Source organism: Molothrus ater, chromosome 3, assembly GCF_012460135.2.
Source record: "Molothrus ater isolate BHLD 08-10-18 breed brown headed cowbird chromosome 3, BPBGC_Mater_1.1, whole genome shotgun sequence".
Classification (NCBI taxonomy): Eukaryota; Metazoa; Chordata; class Aves; order Passeriformes; family Icteridae; genus Molothrus; species Molothrus ater.
Window position 1 is genome coordinate 89,018,764 of NC_050480.2, and position 17,661 is coordinate 89,036,424.

Here is a 17,661-nt window from a genome sequence, read left to right on the forward strand (position 1 = left end):
TTTTTTCCTGCTGCTGTGGCCCTTCTGGAATATTCTTTCTAGTCTAAATGGCATGGTTTCATTTGATAAAAAAATTGTATCTGTGGGATATCTTTTGAGGACACATTGAAATATTTGAAGAGTTACATCTGCTTCCTTGTGAAATGTTTGAAATGTGAACCTTGTTTCTAAAAAAAAAAAACCTCTAAGAGATGTCTTGGTCAGAGTCTAAAAAGAGGAGCAAGGAAGAAAAGTTGAAGAAGAAAAAAATTGCTGAAAAATAGGAAATAAGTTTTTAATTGCAAAGGCAGTACTTCATTGGACAGCTTAATGAAGATTGTGACTCTCCATCACATTGTGCTGTAATTTGAGATTGCAGAGCTTTCTAAATAAATTACTTGGCACTTGAGCATATCACTTGAAGAAGAACTTAAATATGCGTGAGAGGAGATGGTTTCATCCTCATAGCTGTCTGAAAGTTAGTATGAAATGGTGATCCAGATCATGTCTGGTTTGGAGCAGGGAGGGTGGAAAGCAATAGAACGGCCAGAGATGTGTCTTTGATCCTCTCCCACCCACCCCCAGATTATTAATTTACACTAGGTTTGTTTACATCAGCTGTTTTACTTGCAGTGCAATGTTAGATGAGTTGTTGGTATCCTGAATATGAAAAAGATAAAAGTCTGCATGGATTGAGTTTCATGTGTTTGTTTTTGGTTTTTTTTTTCCTTTTTTAAATCTATACTTCAGAAGGTGTGTGCTCCCTTTAATCCCCAAAACCATGAATTCCCTGGAGTCACTAAAGTTTGTTTTGAAAGTTTTACCATGTATTTGTAGTAATTCAGTCAGTGAACCAAAGTCGAAACTTCTCTGAACACTTTGGTTTGGGCTCTATTTCTGTTAAAATGTGAACTAGCCAACTTCTATTTGTGGAAAGTTTGAGATTCTGTGTTTAATTTTTAAATAATATATGAAACTTTTCTCCCCTATGACATAGTCACTCACATGGTTTGATGATTTTTTGCTTTGAGACTGAAAGCAGCTGTTTGGTTCTTGATACCTTCTCTGCTTTTAGACACAAAACAAACCAAAGAAGACGTGGTGCTGCAGGACAGGAGAAACTGGAAAGGTTCTGGTGAGGAGGAAGGAGCTACAGCCATAGCTTAGAGGACCACTTCCCTCACTTGATATTAAGCTGCATTTGATAGTATTTTGAAACATTGCACAGCAGCCTGTGTATCATCTGAAAGGAAGCTTATACCCTACCAAAAGCATGCTTACTTCTTTTCCAGGAGGCCTCCTTTTCAAAATATACTGTTTGCAAGCTGGAGTGTAGAATGTTAGTAGCTTGGATGATAGCTCCATCATTGCCTGATACAGACTGATGTATTTTTCGGAAATGTGATTGTTGGGATTAGTCTGAGCCAGACTATTTTTGCATTATTTTAACTGATCTTAGCATAAAAAACATTGTGTGGGATTTCTGATGTCATTCAAAACCAGGATTTATGAAGATTTATGTAGTAGGTTATCTAGAGAGATGTATGAGCTCATGTTTATAAACTCGACGGTTGTCAGGATGTGAGAATTTCTTTGAGGCTGATGGAGAGGGCTGTCATCCTTGGAGAAAAGGGATGGTCCTTTAAGTTGGACTGAAACCGAAGATGGTGAACATGCTGGCTCTGTGAAGTTAGGAATGACAGTAGGCCCATGTATGAAGGTGTTTTATGTTCTGGCTGACTGACAATTCAATTAATAGTTTATTTGTAACTAATACTTTAGAGTGAAGTATGTTCCCTGTTACAGCTCTCTGTAGAGTGAACAGGTCCTGATGATCAGTAATTTGAAGATTAGTCTGGAAAACTCCATAGGGACTGCAGGCAGAGTTGTTCTATCTTGACTTGAAGTGAAGCATATAGCAGTTCTGAAATTGAAAATGCAAGGAAAAGGGACATGTATTTTTCTTGTATTATAACATTCAAGGGGATTTTTTTTCTGTATCCCTAAGTATTTCAGGAGACTAGCAAATAGTGTAAATTTTGAATCAGAAATACAGACAAAATGTTTAGCAATATTTGCATATTGTGACACAGGAGATCAATAATTGTGATGTGTGTACAAGGACCTTAGAAAATTATTCTGTAGAAAGTCAGTATGACTTTGCAGAGTCATCATTATATTTTAGAATCCTCATAACTCACATTGTGTTGTGTTTCCATGAAATTTTTTTTTTAGTAAGGGGAAGGAAAAGGCACAGTAGTACTTGCTGGACTTACTTATTTTATGAATAATGTAATATCATTGAACTCATAGAATTATGTGTCTTGGCTCGGAAATACCAAAACATTAATGAAAACCTACTAGCATTCTACGGAATCTGTATGCACCTAAATTTTCTCACCTTCCTGCTGAAGGAGCAAAGTGATTTCTTTGTTGGCATAAGTACAGAGAGATCTCCAAAGTGTGAATTTTCAATTATCCACAGAAGAACTGCTGACTGGTTCAGTGTTTTAGCAAAATCAGCTTCAGCAAGTTATTAGTGCTCTTTTGCTGCTCTTCTTCTCAGTGGTTAAGGAGCAAGGAGAAATCCTCTTACTCATCATACAGCTCCACTCAATCCATACAATTATACCATTCTTTTGCTTAGAGAAGTGTTATTAGATGTAGGGATAATTTTAAATTTAGTTGCAAAGTATGAAAGAAAAAGTTTTAAATAATGAACTGTAATATGAGTATATGGCTTATTGCAATGTTCACAGGGAAGAAGGAAGCTGAAAGGAGTGAATGAAGGGGATCTCAGGTGGAAATAGATGCCATGAGGCAACATGGAATTGGATGCCAGAAGAGCTGGTTCACATGTATCATTTACCCATTTTTTATAAAATGTCATTGAGATGCATTGCACTTTATCTGATCCATGGCAGTCATCCCAGTCAAGCAGGTGTGCTATTTATCATGGCTCTGATTAAAAAAGACCATTCTGTTCAAGTTAATTAGAAATTTGAATGTGTGGAATGTTGAGCAACGTTTTTTAAAAGATTAACCATGATATTTTCATTTGAAGTTCATAAACTGGAAAAATATAACTTTTTTAGAGTAAAAAATACTAGCTTGTATGTCAGACATTCCTTTTCTGCTCATTTCCATTTCATTCCAAATCTTCTGCAATATTCAATGTCTGTGTATTCTGCTGTTCACAGACAACCTTTACATAGTTTCATTCTCAAGAAAATTTTTACGGGAATAATGCCAGGGAAAATGTACATTCCTTCCTCTATTCCCTCCCCCCAGTTGCTAATCCTTTCTGGTCAAAATTCCTTTCTAGAGAGAGTGTTATCATTCAAATACATGTAATTGATCTAATGAGAATGAAAGCAGAATAACTGGGAGTACAAAGAAGTGTAGTTATCTGTTGAGGCTTGCTCTGGATTTAAAATCCTTTTGTCTTTGATGTCTAAATGACACTTGGGAGGAGCTGTCTTAGTGAAAACACTGTGGGCCTCCAAACAGAACATGTTTGACTCTGAAACTGTGTGGGAGATTTATTGGACAGATTCCTTTACATTTTGTAATTCTGGTTAAGTAGTGAACGAAAAGTATCCGAATGTATTTCTGAAATGGAAAAATTTTGATTTTATATTTTTATCTCCATTTATCAAGTTGTAATAGTACTTGAATATAGCTTTCTAAAGCTACATGTTCACCAGAGTGGAGAGAGTTGCAGGCCAACCAGCATGGTAATTATTTTCTGCTTTTGCACATACTCCAACTTTGAAGATTGTTTCTATATTCTTAAGTTTTATTTTGGGATGGAATACGTAATTCAGTTCTGTAAGCTCCAACACTGAAGTAACTGTCTCCTCAAATTGTAATTTCCTTAACAACTTCAAAAACAGAGGCAGAATCAGAGGTGATTGATTCTTCTCTTTGCCACTTTGGTTAATGCCTTTGGATAGGTTTGTCAGAAGTTTATAAAAGGTAGTCTTAACTTATTAGAAGTTTCTGTTTTGTTTTTGTTTGCTTGGTTTTTGTTTGTTTGTTTTTAAATATCGTTATTACTTAATATTAACATTATTCAGTGAGAGGTTTTTGGTACCTGAATTTAATGAAATCAGTCTTGTGCATTTTTGTAAGTTTGCAGCATACTCTTATGACAGATGACTGGCCAGTCAATTTTGGAACTGCTAAGTAACTTGCAAGTGATCCATGGAAGACTTAGCTTGTGTAGAAATTTAAAAACCCCATTATTTTTAAAGCTTTTTGACATGCGTTTAAATATTTTTCCAGTGCACTCATTGCTCTAATAAAAGCAAAGACTAACAGTGGATTTATGAAAGAATTTGGAATTATTTTATTGTTATTTTGTGTAGTCATATGGTAGCAGATGCATTACATTGTGAACTTCAGCTATGAATTTCAAGATAGCAACAAGTCAGCAGCAAGGTGCAGCTTCAAGTTTCAATTATGGGTTTTCTCTTCTGAACAATTGTGTTTTCATCGGAATTAAATATTCTTAAAGTACTTTTCCACTTGAGAGTACTCACATAGTGTGTTTTTTCCAGTTAAATTATATCTAAAAGTTGAATAGTGAAAGCCTTCTTTGTTGTTGGAGATATAGGCACAAATATAGGCTAATGACTGGGTAAAAGAAAAAAAAAAATTTTTATAGGAAAATGATCAGTCATTCTGTGCAAACAGTTACAGGTTTAAGTGAAATATGTTGAATCATTATTGTTTGAAGTATTTGGCCAACAGGCTTTTGATCCACAAAACAAAATTGTATTGCCTTTATTTGTACAGCCTTAGTAGGATACAAATGTTAGTTCTCAGCTCCTTTCATACTTTATTGACTTCATTTGAATAATTTGGTCAGCAGGTCATTAAGTTGAGCTCTAGAAAGGAAATTGTACAAAATTAGTGAACCAGGCCAAAATGATGCTTTTAAAACTGACTGTGATTTACTGGTTCTGTATTTGCTGTGTTTTATCACCATGTGGTTACTTTTACGCCAAAGTTTTTTCAAATGTTACTAAAAGTATCTACAACTTCAGGACAGAGTATTAATCTCAACAGTAAAACAAATTGAAATTAATAAGGAGATATTTTGGTAATTCTCCTAATTTTTGCTATTACTTGTCAGTTGTAATTCTCCTTGGTTATTTGCTTTTCCTTAGGCAAGTTAGAATTTAATATGGAAGTATATAATCAATTCTCATAACTGTTGACTAGCTGGTTTCAGTAGTTTTTTTAATTAGATAGTTTTTCTCTGGTAAATTCATCTTGATGGATATATTTACCTCCATACAGAATTCACAGTTGTTGAAAGCATTAAATAGAATATTCAATATTTGTATTCAAGATACAAATTAATTCAAAGAGTTGGTTTTACAGTCACGTAGCTGTGTTACTGGTTTATGCCCTAGTTAGGAAGTCTGTCAAACATGAATTTCAAATGTTGCCCTGAAGTATTTTTCAGGAAATAAGTTCAATCTAAAGTTCTACTTGTGTGTTAAAAGGGCAAATGGATTTTCCAATTTGCCCACAAATGACTGTGGTGTCCTGTATTAGAATTGATATTCCTTAGTTTTCTAGTATATAGAATCGTCTTGGTTTCTAAGTATTTCTTTTTGGACAAATAATTTTCTAGCCTTTAGTATTCTTTGTAGAAACTGCTACTTTGCTGACGTTGACATTTCCCAAGCTCTAACGTTAAACCATAAATAAGCTGTTTATTGGCAAACGATTGCAGTAGTAGCATATAATCCACTACTACTCACTTTGATGTGCATTTCTCTATGGAAAAAGATTTTCTTTCTCTTTTGTTCTACAGCTCCTGGAAGGAAACTTTGCCAGAGAAGTTAGCCATGAAGTGGATGGACTAATATTTCAGCCTACAGGAGTAAGTAGCATAAAGAATGGATTTTTTCTCCCTTTAGTTCCAGATGAAATTCTTGCTCTCCCTCCCCACTCATGCATCTACTAGCTAGCTAATCTTTGTTTTGGTCAGGATTACTTTGCAGTGTTTTTTCTGACTGGTTGCTATCTCATTTGTAGTATGTGTGATTTCTTACTAATTAACAGTGGTACTGTTCAGGAATCATCTCATGTTTTTTTAGAGTATGTACTATGGATGTGTGCTGCTAAATAATGAAGGATTTTCTATGACTGCATGCATTCCTTGAATCTTTCAACCATTGATTTGAGCTCTCACATTATTTTGCTTTTTCAAGGATGTTCACACATTAAAATTTCATTAAAATTTGTGACTCATGTTGCTTTAGTGCAATTGAAACATGATAAATTCTTGAGCCATGTCTGCCAGTGTAAAGGTATATGAGTGGCCTGGGGAGAAGTTACCAGAAGTACTGCAGACAACCAGAAAAAATAATGCAAGTGGTTCTCAAGCTAGCATGGCCTCATCTATTCTATTACTGCTCCTGTTGCATCAGATACAGTGGATACACTGCAGTGTGTGTTGTATATTGGCATAGATCATGGCTGTAGCATCATCCATCTTGACTTTTTTCTTAGCTTGTAAATCATAGGATGGTTTGAGTTGGAAGGGACTGTAGAGATCATCTAATTCCAGTCCCCTACCAGAGGGGAGTAGGGACACCTTTTACCCCACTCAGCCTGGCCTTGAATACTTCCAGGGATGAGCATCCACAGCTTCTCTGGACAACCTGTTTCAGTGCCTGACCACCTCATAATAAAGAAAATTTTCTTTAAATTTCTTCTGAATATCTAATCTAAACCTATTCTCTTTCAATTTGAAGCCATTCTCTCTTGTTCTGTCAATACATGCCCTTGTCAAAAGTCCCTCTCTATCTGTTTTTGTAGGCCCATCTTAGATATTGGAAGGCTGCTCTAAGGTCTCCCTGGAGCCTTCTCTTCTCCAGGTTAAACATCCCCAACTCCATCAGCCTGTCTTCGTAGGAGAGGTGCTCCAGCCCTGAGATCATCTCAGTGGCACTTCTCTGGGCTTGTTCCAATAGGTCCAAGTCGTTCTTATGCTGGGGGTCCCAGAGCTGGGCACAGCAAACCAGGTGGGGTCTCATGAGAGCACAGGGGCAGAATCACCTCCCTTGCCCTGCTGCCCTTGCTTCCTGTGATGCAGTCCAGGGTGTGATTGGCTTTCTGGGCTGCAAATGCACACTGCCAGCTTCTGTTGAGCTTTTGGTCCACAAACATCCCCAAATCTTTCTCCCCAGGGAGAAAGTCTTGATCCATTCTCCACCCAGTTTGCATTTGTGCTTGGGATTGCCCTGACCCAGGTGCAGGATCTTGCATTTGGCCTTGTTGAACTTGGATGTTTGCACAAGCCCACCTCAAGCCTGTCAGAGTCCTTCTGGATGCCATCCCTTCCCTCCAGTGTGTTGACTGAATCAAGCAAGGAATTGTTTTCAATTATTTCAGATTTGACAGATATTTCTACCCTTCCAGCTACTTATGGAAAGTACCGTGGAAAGTACATGTGTATTCTTTTCCAGTTGAAACATATTTTTCCTGGTCTACTTCCTATACTGTAGATCTTAGCAAGGGGTGATGACACTCCCATCTGGAAATAAGATACACCTCTCTATTTCAAGTTCTACATAATTAAGCAATTATGCCACATACTTTTTTTTTTTTCATAGCTGTTTCCAATTTAAAGCAGAACTACTAGGGTAAAGAGTGTTCACACTTTCATAAGAAATCCTGATGATATCTTAGAATACAGTTAGAATTTAAAGCAGTTGTAAAAGTTTCTCACAAGCACTTCCCTGAAAATTGGAGGTTAAGCTAAGCAGAGTTACTACAGCTAAATTTGAAATTACCTTTTCTAGTTGAAATGAACTTGGTGAAGAATGTATCTCTTAGTCACTGTTACAGGAAATCAATTTCTGATGTTTTGTTTCTAGAACTTGTGTTTTCTGACTTAGCACACTAAAAAATTTATAACCCAACTAAAACAATTTTCTTTTATAAATGCTTATAAAGGTTATTAATCTTTAATGTATTTGTTTAAATTAATGTTCAAATTTTAATATTTTTTTTCTGAGTACATGGAATGTAAGTTTGTTGCTTCTGTTATTAAGCTGATTTTCCTGGATGAAGCAATATGCAGTTTTCTCAGTGTAATGATTTTCTTAGTTGAGTAAATATAAGTAATTGTGCTGGTTTTCCACTACAGTAATATATTTAGAGTGAAAAATATTATTGTAGACCTGTTACTTGGGAAAGAAGCATTAAAGCTGAATAACTGAAAAGGATGAAGCTGATAGAGATGGCTTTTTGTTATGTGATACAGAGGGAATAAATAAATAGGCAACAATACAAGAACAACAGTATAACAGTGCATAAATGACCCCTTGAACATACAAGCTGAAATAATTTTTGTGTTGTAGTTGAATGCATGGTGTAGTAGATCTTTTCAGAGAGAAAACAACAACCTCCTGTTGCTGATTGGGGTGTAAAGCCCTGAACTTTGGTTATTGTGAGGGTTAGAGACCTTTATAAATCCTGTTTGTCTCAAGTGAAGAGACCATGACATATCCAGAAGAAAATTAAGAACCATATTTGTTGACAAAATTGATCATGCAGAAAAAGAAAGGATAGACAGAAATGAAGCTGAGTGTTAGAAGATCAGAGAAGTTCAAGAACATCTTTTGGGAGCTCCTGAAATCCACTGTGTGTTTTGAGGAGTACGAAATGTAGACTAGAATTGAAGCAAAATCACAAAGAAGAATGAAGTGACAGCAGAGGAGGATAAACAGAATGTCAACATGTACAGGCAGAAAATTCTTTGGGGAAAATTGCCCACATGTACCATATTTTTGCTAGGTGAAGAAGAATGCAGAAGTTAACTATTTAATACAAGGAGAGTTGAGCTTATTAGTTCATACTGTTTGAAAGTCTTTTCTGAGTTTCTCTTCCCCTCTGCCCTGTTTTACTCAGAGGTGTTCCTCTTGTTGTCTGGTCTCAGACAAAGGCATCCAGACCTGAGTATATGGATATTCCCTGCTGTCCTGGTTCAGGGCAAATTTGGGAGAGAACCCCCAGAGGGCTTCCTCTAGAAAAGCAGATTCAATTGGCCCCTCCCCTCAACCGGTCCAGGAGAAAATACCTCCTTGGAGAAAAGTGGAAAAAACCTGTTTATTAAACAATAAAACCTAAACGATATTAAACAATAAAACCCCTTGCTGCTCCAAAAGAGATGACAAACTGAGAAAGTCCCTCCCCAGGTTGTGGCTCAGCTCACTCAGTCTCTGGTCAGCCCCTCCGGTGCTGGAAATGTCGCAGGCCAGGCCCGGCCTGGTGGGCCACAGGTGCAGCTGCCGGTGCTCCCCTGGGTGTTCAGTCCAGAGCAGGTTTAAACAGGTCCAAGGAAAAGGGAAAAAAAACAAAGTCCAGGGAACTTCTTTGCCTCAGCTAGCTTAAACTAACTAAAACAAAGGAGAGCTCTGTCCTGCTGTCTGTCCACCTGCAGACAGCACAGTCCAGGAGCAGGAATGTGGAGGAGTGAGTGCAGTGTCTGAAAAAAAGCTGTGCGCTTCTTCTCTCCCCCCCTTCACTCTCTGGAACACGTCCTAAAGGTGCAAAACTTATTATTCAGCATCAACAGAACAGACAACTGGGGATAAAAGCATCATATCAACCCAGGACACCTGCTAGCTACAGGCAGCACTGGTACTGGGAGTCAATATGGATGGAGAAAGGATATTTTGTTATTTTCAAGTTCGGTTTAATTCTGATTTGCAATAAAACTCAAAATATCCAAAATTATCTGTGAATATGCTTTTAGCCTCTAAGAGCTCTTAGTTTTCTCACTTTTTTCTTTGGTTTGAGGAGATCTGGGATTAAGTGCCTCTGTATTAGTCCAGTTTTGAGAAATTGGTATGCTTTAATGAGAAGGGATTTGTGAAAAAGTTTTACTTATGAATCTAGGGTTTCAGTTAGATTGTAGAAGGTTTGTTTTCTTCTGTTAGTATTCCTATTTAAATTCTTATTATGAATAGCAAGGTTCTTGTACTGAAGGAGAAATTATTTTGCACTGAGATTCATGATGGTAGAAACAACATTAAGGAGTAAGGAGATTTTTTTCTGCCTGTGCAGGTTAGTTTCTTTTGCAAGATCAGACTGACTGGGCATTAGTATTCCTAACTCATTGGTTACTTGAATTACTTATATTGGTTATTGCTCAGGGTATACAAAGGCTTTCATTTCACAGTGACAGTTGAAAGGCAATGGCTGAGGCATCCCATCTTCTGATTTCCTCCCTTCTCAGTGTGAAAGCTTTGACAGATCATGAGAAGAGTGTGTTTAGTGGATGTGATGGATGTTTTTGCCTCGTCTATGATTTAAGAATGATTTGTAGGTAGCTTGATGTGATGTGTGGTTCTTATGCAATTTCTGCATTAACATATCCTACTCTTAACAGCTCCATTGCAAGAGACAAATGTCTTCTTACTATTGCTTCTCTTCTCCCTTTGTACTCTTTCCTTTACTCTTTTTCTCTTCATGCATTCTCTTTATCCAGCAGCCCATTCCTCATTCCTTTTGATTTCCCTTCTCTGTTGCTTCTTCCTGACACTTCTTTTCCTTACATCATTGTCTATCCATTTAAGATCCTATCACTATAACTCCCATATGCCTAAATCAGCTCTATTCCATCTGATCAACTTTCTGGTTCCTCTACCTGTAACAGTTTGGCAGAGCAGGGCCTGAAGGTAAGTACTGAGCAGGAGTAAAAGAGAGCAGCAGGAAACGTCATGGACAGGGATCTCACCCTGGGATCATGCCCCAGACAAAGACTGAGTTAGTTTAAAGGTGAAAGCCACATGCCTTATTTACAGATTCAAAATGATTGTGTAAAGGCTAGAAGCTTTCAGTCCTTTTTTTTTTGAAATATTGCTTCACAACAGGCAACTTCTTACATTTGTTTTAGAACACTTGCAGTTTAGCAGCCTGTATGTTTTTAATGAAAATCTCAGAAATGGCCTTTTCTGATGGCAGAATTGGCTCTCTGGCCTCTGCCCACTCATCAGTGAAATTACTTTTCATGTCTACCTTGTAAATTGTACTTTTGCTAAACAGCTCAGACTGTCTAATTTTTATGCTAGTAATCTCCTAATAACCAGCTTTCTTGCTGACTAAAATCATTACTGTTCCTTTGCTTCAGGAAAGGATGTAGGAATTATTTTCTTACTTTAGCCAACTAAATGAAGACTCACTGGCCATGAGTTAGGAAGGCCTAAGGACAGCTTTTGAACATCTGTGAAAAGTATATATCAAATTTTAAAATCTTCTGGTTTGTGTTTACCTCCTGAGCTCTGTTACATTTTTGCATTGGATCAGGCTGATTTCTGTTTGGTACTCCTCCATACTCTCATTTTGGATGAGGAATAAAGTCCAGTTGTGTGGAATTGGGATTTTTAGAGGGAAGGACGAAGGGCAGCTGCTGAGCTCTGTTCTTCTAAGATAAATGTTATTTTAAAGAACAGCTGAATTATTTAACACATAACTCCCCATACTGAATACTAATGGAAAGCTTAGCCTTTAAAATGAAAGAATAATGAATAGGTTTTTATAACTGAATAACATTGCATGAGTTATTACTATATCTTCCTTCCCTTCCCTTGGCAGACTTAGTGGTGATCTGAAATGCTTGGTTGCCTGTTAATTATTTGTGCTATTCCCATTGTATAATAGGCTGTGTTATTTTCTGTCATTGTGAAAGTTCTTCCAAAATCACTGAAGTTAAAACTGAATTAAATATCTCCAAAAGATACCACCAAATAAAATATCTCCATGATTTGTTTCATTAAGCAGTGCCAGTTTGTCATAAATAATCCTATATAATTGGAAAGCCTTTTCTTCCACAGTATATATTTTATCAAATGGTGTGGAAATCTTTAATCATAGGCATAGTCACTTGCTGGCTCATTTCTGAAGCTCAGATATCCTGTTTATCAGTGATGGGGTAACAATTATTGTCATGTATTTCTGGTGCAATAGCAAGTAATGGCTTCAGGCAGACTCAGATATACCAAATATACTCTCAATACCAAAGCTGATATATAAAGGCTTAGGAAGAATCATATAATAGCATAGATTTTTTGCTTCTAACAAATATATGTTTCTGGATTTAGTTTTCTATTTTTGTAGTGATTCATGTAAGATTTGGAGGCAATGGAATGGAATAGAATGGAGCAGACTATTTCAGCTGTAAGGGTCCTAAAGTGATCATCTAGTCCAACTGCCTGATCACTTCAGGGCTGAGCAAAAATTTAAGCATGTTATTAAGCACATTGACCCTTAAACAGTGACAGCTCTGGGGCATTGACCACCTCTCTAGGAAGCCTGTTCAATGTTTCACCATCCTCTCAAGCACTTAAATACATCCTGATGTCCAATTAAAAGCTCCCTGGCACAGCTTTGAACTGTTCCCACACATCCTATCACTGGAGGAAGACATCAGCACTTCAGTTTGTTAACAGAGATGCTAAGATCACCTGATTTTTTTTTTCCTCTAGAGTTTGCAGCAGAATGAATGAGAATCTGGAGAGAATAGTTTTCATCAGTCTTTTGTGTTGATCCACATTACTAAAACCTTTCATCTTTAGAGTATCTTTTTGGTAAATGTGATTTCTTCTGTAAGAGTTATGTTCCTGACTGAATCTGTTGCCAGTCAGGGGTTGCTAGTGTCATATCAGTGTGCACTTTTTGTGCAGTTGTATGTCAGAGAATTTGCTGTCAATCTCCTGAAATGCCACTGAGCTTTCCAACTCTTCTCTGCCTATGAATAGTTGTTATATTCAATTTCTATGGCAATGTTCCTTGCAACTCATCTCTTAAGTGGCTATTCCTATCTCAAATGCACAATTTTTTCATATGCTTTACAAACATACCCAAATATATTAGCAATACACAATATTTCTTTGAGGAGTTTTCTGTGACTATGCAAGTAAAACTTTTATACCAATTCAAGTTTGTCTTTGCTCACTTGGGGTGACTTGTTTTTGACTTTTTTCTTTAAATCAGAAAACTAGAAAATGAAGAAATGCTAACCCAACACTAGTAATTAAGATCTTATTAAATTAATTACACCTTATTTAATTAAATTGTTAGACTCCTAGATACAAGTACCATGATGAATGTAGCAGATTTTTATGATTTCCACTTACTTTCCAAGAACCTGCGATAACTCACACCTAAGAAAATATCTACATTTCCCTCTTTCCCTTTATGAATAATTTTAAGCTCTAAATATAGTAAGATTGGGGTGTAGCAAAAATTTTTCTTGTTTAACTTTCTTCTCTTGGTCCTCTGGTACATTCAGATTGAAATGCAAACCTATTTGTATTTGCCAGAATTGTTTAACCTGACTTCCTTATTCTGTCAGCCTGAATAGATGTCAGTGCCTTGAGTCTGATTACCTAAGGAGAGTGTTGGTCTTAATTGGAATGTTGTCTCATTTGCTTGCTAATAACCTGTACTGCCTGACATTTCTCTGATTTCTCAGGCAGTGAACTGCACTTATGGGTGCTATCTAAATGGGTTCTTGAACTTCTGTTGTGCAGTTTAATCATTCTGCCTGCCAGTGACAGTAGGAAAGATCTTTCCTATATTATGTGTACTAGTCTTCCTTGGGATTGTCAGTTGACATTAGTATGGTGGTGTCTCTGCATGTGTTGTTCAGGAAAAGAAAAAAAGCCACTTTCTCTGACTGCTACTGTTTTAAATGTTGGGAAAATAAAATTGTAGCATCATCAGTAATAGAAGCTTTCAAAAATGGGTTTTCCATAGTTTCTTTGTCTCAAAGCAGGTTGTCAGGGAACTTGGGGAGTACACTTCTTGTCATGCTTCTAACTATGGTTGCATGTACTTTCTAACTAAAATAATAGCTAAATATTAGGAATACTGTAAAGGGGATTTCAGGTGAGAATACCAACACAATGGCTCAGCTTTTGCAAAACATACCTGTTTTAAATGAGTAGGTCTGTATTCCAAAAATTACATTGATTTCTATGTGTTGTGGATCAGTCTTGAAAAAAAAAATCTCTTTTATAGCTGCATAGGGAAATCTAGGAGAGTTTTTTATTTGAATCAAAAGAGTGAGAATTCTTTACTGAATCATCTGATTCAGCTCTTGAGTAGATTAATGAAGTGGTCACTTGTCTTCATGGCAGTGTTCCGACTCATCCTGAAATTTATAGCAATCTTTCCAGGACTAAGAAGCTGATGGATCAGGAATGATTTGGAAACTGGACAATATAGTAGAAAGTATTTTGTCAATACTCTCTTTTCTTCAGATCCCAGAAGAGATATCTATAAACAGAGTGCTTCATTTATGATCCCTCTGTACTCTTTCTATCAAACTGAAAAGATTTAACAAAGTATCTGGAAGAACTAGGCTGTGATTTTTTTTCTCCCAGTTCTGTTTCTTGTACACGGCAGAACAAGACAGCCAACAAACCTTTCAAGTTTTCATGAAAATTCTTCATAAAATGTTCATATTCTTTATAAGGCAGGAGCACAGCAGTAAAACAAAAATATTGGTATCAGGATAAACAGAATATTTAGCTAGATCTCCATCCTGTTGTTTAGCGTAATCAGTAGCCTAGCATTTCAGAAAAATGATGTATATACCTGAGATGTAACGAAACAGGATGACTTTCAGAGGAGTATCAGCACTTGCATTGTGGTATCTGGATGGTCAAAGCATTTAGAGACACTTTCTTTTAAAGCAGAATGATTTATTCTACATTACCCTGTTATTTGTAATTTGGAGTGTTTACTGGGTCACTGTTCTTATAAACAGCAATTTTGAAAATGCATGATAAATATCACCAAAGGGTAACTGAATTTTTTAATTATAAGAATATTTTTCTTAGGTGCTAGCATATATTAGTAGATAAATCTTTGAAGGTCACTCTGCATATTGGTGACTGCACATTTAAAATAATCATGTTCATGATACTGTACAGAACAGTACTCTTCAAGGCTCAGAGGTACCTGTGGAATAGGATTCTCTACTGAAGAAGTACAACAGAACACTCTGTGACAATTCAGTCTCCTTTTGACTGACAGTAACTTTAGTTTCACTTGTAATTATACTTTCTGTTCCTTTCATCAGCTCGCCTAGCCTTTGATATTACAAAAATAGTGAAACAAATCCATTAAGATGATTAAAAATGCAAGTCTTGAGCTTGATATGAAAGTTATAAATTGCTTCTATGAAAATTTCATTGTCTTCCACAATGAGGTGTGTGGTGAATAATTTAGATGTGATTGTATCATGCAGGCCTACTAAGTACAGAGGTAGGAGGCCAGTGCTGGACTTCATGCCTTCATTATAGAAGTCAGAGATCAGAAATCTGATGAAGCTTTCCTATGTAATTAGTGCAGACATTCCTAAAGCAAAAGCTTATTTTATTTTTATGCTGCTAGTTGTGCTTCTGACATGAAATTCAGTTTTTTTCCACATTACTCTAGAAGCTTTCCACTGAAATAGGGGAATGTACAACTATGACATGTCTGCTGGTCTGTTCCAAAAGGGGAAAATGATTGGAAGTCTTAGATTAAATTTTCTCAGATTTCCAAAATGCAGGTGTTCTGTATGCTTTGAATTGTTCTTTAAAAACCAGTTAGTACACTTGTTACATCCTGTCTGAAAGTTTTGACAAGTTTGAACTGACAAACAGGAGGTTGCTTGTTTCCAGACAGTGATCACTAGACATCCCAGGGAGATCTTGCATCTGTATATTCATCCAACCACTGAAACAAAACGTGTTTTAAGCAACATGAGATTCTCTAGAGAACTTTTAACTTATGAGAGCAATTGAAATGTGTATCATTGGGACTTGTCAGACAGTGAATTGATGTTGTTATTTTGAAAGGAAAATATGGCTTGTTCTGCTGGTAATGAGGAAAAGGAACCAGAAGAATAAAGAATAATTCTAAATAGTTTTGGAAACAACTGTTTTGTTTAACAACTGTAAATTGTTTACAGGATCAAGTGCTCATAGTGCTCAGAGCTCAAAACAGATGAAAGAAGAAGTTTGCTATGTGGCTAACAAAATAAGAGTTTCAAGGTTGTTCCTTTTGTCTTCAAGTATAAAATGTAAAATTCCAGTTTCTTACTTAAATCTTTTCTGCAAGTTGTCTGATGCATATGATGGTGAGGAAAAATGTGAGTTCAGTCAAAGAAGAGACTGGCAGAGGTCAGTATTTGCTAGTTTTTAGGCAGCTTATTCCTTTGGAGCAGTCTTACCATCAACTAACATCAAGCAATGCAAATTAATATTTGGCTTTTGGGGTTCCTTCCCCCATCTCTTCTAACAGAGCTGGCTCTAAGGCCAGTAGACAAAAACATTTTTGCTTTGTTTGTTATTTACAGAATATTTTTTAAAGGTATCAGTTTTAAGTAATACAGATTTTTCTGTAAGACAGACAAACTTGTATGTAATGAACCATATTGGATATGTTATATTTTGGAAACCTTCAGAGCTTTTTTTTTTTGAAGCCCTAGCATGCTTTTGGAAAAATATGTTTGATTTTTGAGTAGAGTCAACTCTACTCTCTAAAATATATATTGAGCATGGGACTACTTCCATGTACAAAGACTGGTAAAGTTATTTTTTAATTTATTTTCAGACAGCTTATCTATTACAGTAATACAGTCACAATGCTTTTCATTTTTACAGGATTCAGTTTAAACTTTATATTTCATTATGTACTTGAACCAATAAAGAACACATGTAGCTTTTCATAATTTGCATATAAACAACCAGATGAATGATTTTTGTGATTATTTGTGACATTTTAAAACATTTCTGCAGGATGAGCTCTATTTTCTATGCTTGCAAGACCCGGTATTTTACTTGCAAAAATGTCAGAGGTAATGTATTTTTGTACCCATTTGCACTGCTGACCCTCTTCAGTTTCTGGATGGAAGGGACGCACAGTACCATGGGCCTTGTATCTAGTAACAGTCAGGGAAGTGAAACTTTGCATTGGTCATCAGATCAAAAAATGGGCCAACAACCATTGCCACAAAATTAATCAGGATTTTTTTTTGTTTTTGCTCAGAGTCATAAACTGCATACGGATAGTTCACAAACAGGACCGAATTTGTCAAATAAATTTTCATTGAAAATCATTCCCATGGCTCTGATTGCTATGCACTAAGCTGGTCCATCTCCATGGAGAGCAGCTACAATGCTAGTTGGAGTCTTTGTTCAGCTGGTTTTGATGGTTTTGGTTGCTGGGTTGGTTGATAAAAAATTTAAATTTTTGTATAACAGCAGGTAACAAGGGTTGCTTAGGTGTAATTATATATTTTTATATAATATATAATTAATTTTTTAAAATTACTTTTATGTGTCTTACTCTGTACTCTGTACCGAGTACTTACTCTGTGTTACTCTGTACTCCTTTTATATATTTCATGTAAGATGCTATTGCATATCTGACAATTGTTGCACAGAGTCAGAGCCTGTAGTAGAAACCAGCTGTAATGTAATTATTCTTTACAGTGCCATCAGTCTCTTGGCTTTTTTCCCAAAAGACAATGTTACTCAGACTTGCTTTATCACAGTTGATTAGTTTGCCCTTATGTTTGATGTTGATACTGCATTCTTGTGAACTGTTAAGGTTTTTAATAAATCTTTATGGCTGATAGATATATGGAATGTTAAT

At 36.3% G+C, this 17,661-nt stretch overlaps 1 protein-coding gene across 1 annotated transcript in view; it reads left to right on the forward strand.

Annotated features, from left to right (window-relative positions):
* Positions 1 to 17,661, forward strand: part of RNGTT (RNA guanylyltransferase and 5'-phosphatase) — a 170,939-nt gene that overhangs the window by 74,014 nt on the left and 79,264 nt on the right. Inside the window, 1 exon segment of the mRNA XM_036380592.2 lies at positions 5,810 to 5,878. Within this exon segment, the coding sequence (XP_036236485.1) occupies positions 5,810 to 5,878 (69 nt within the window).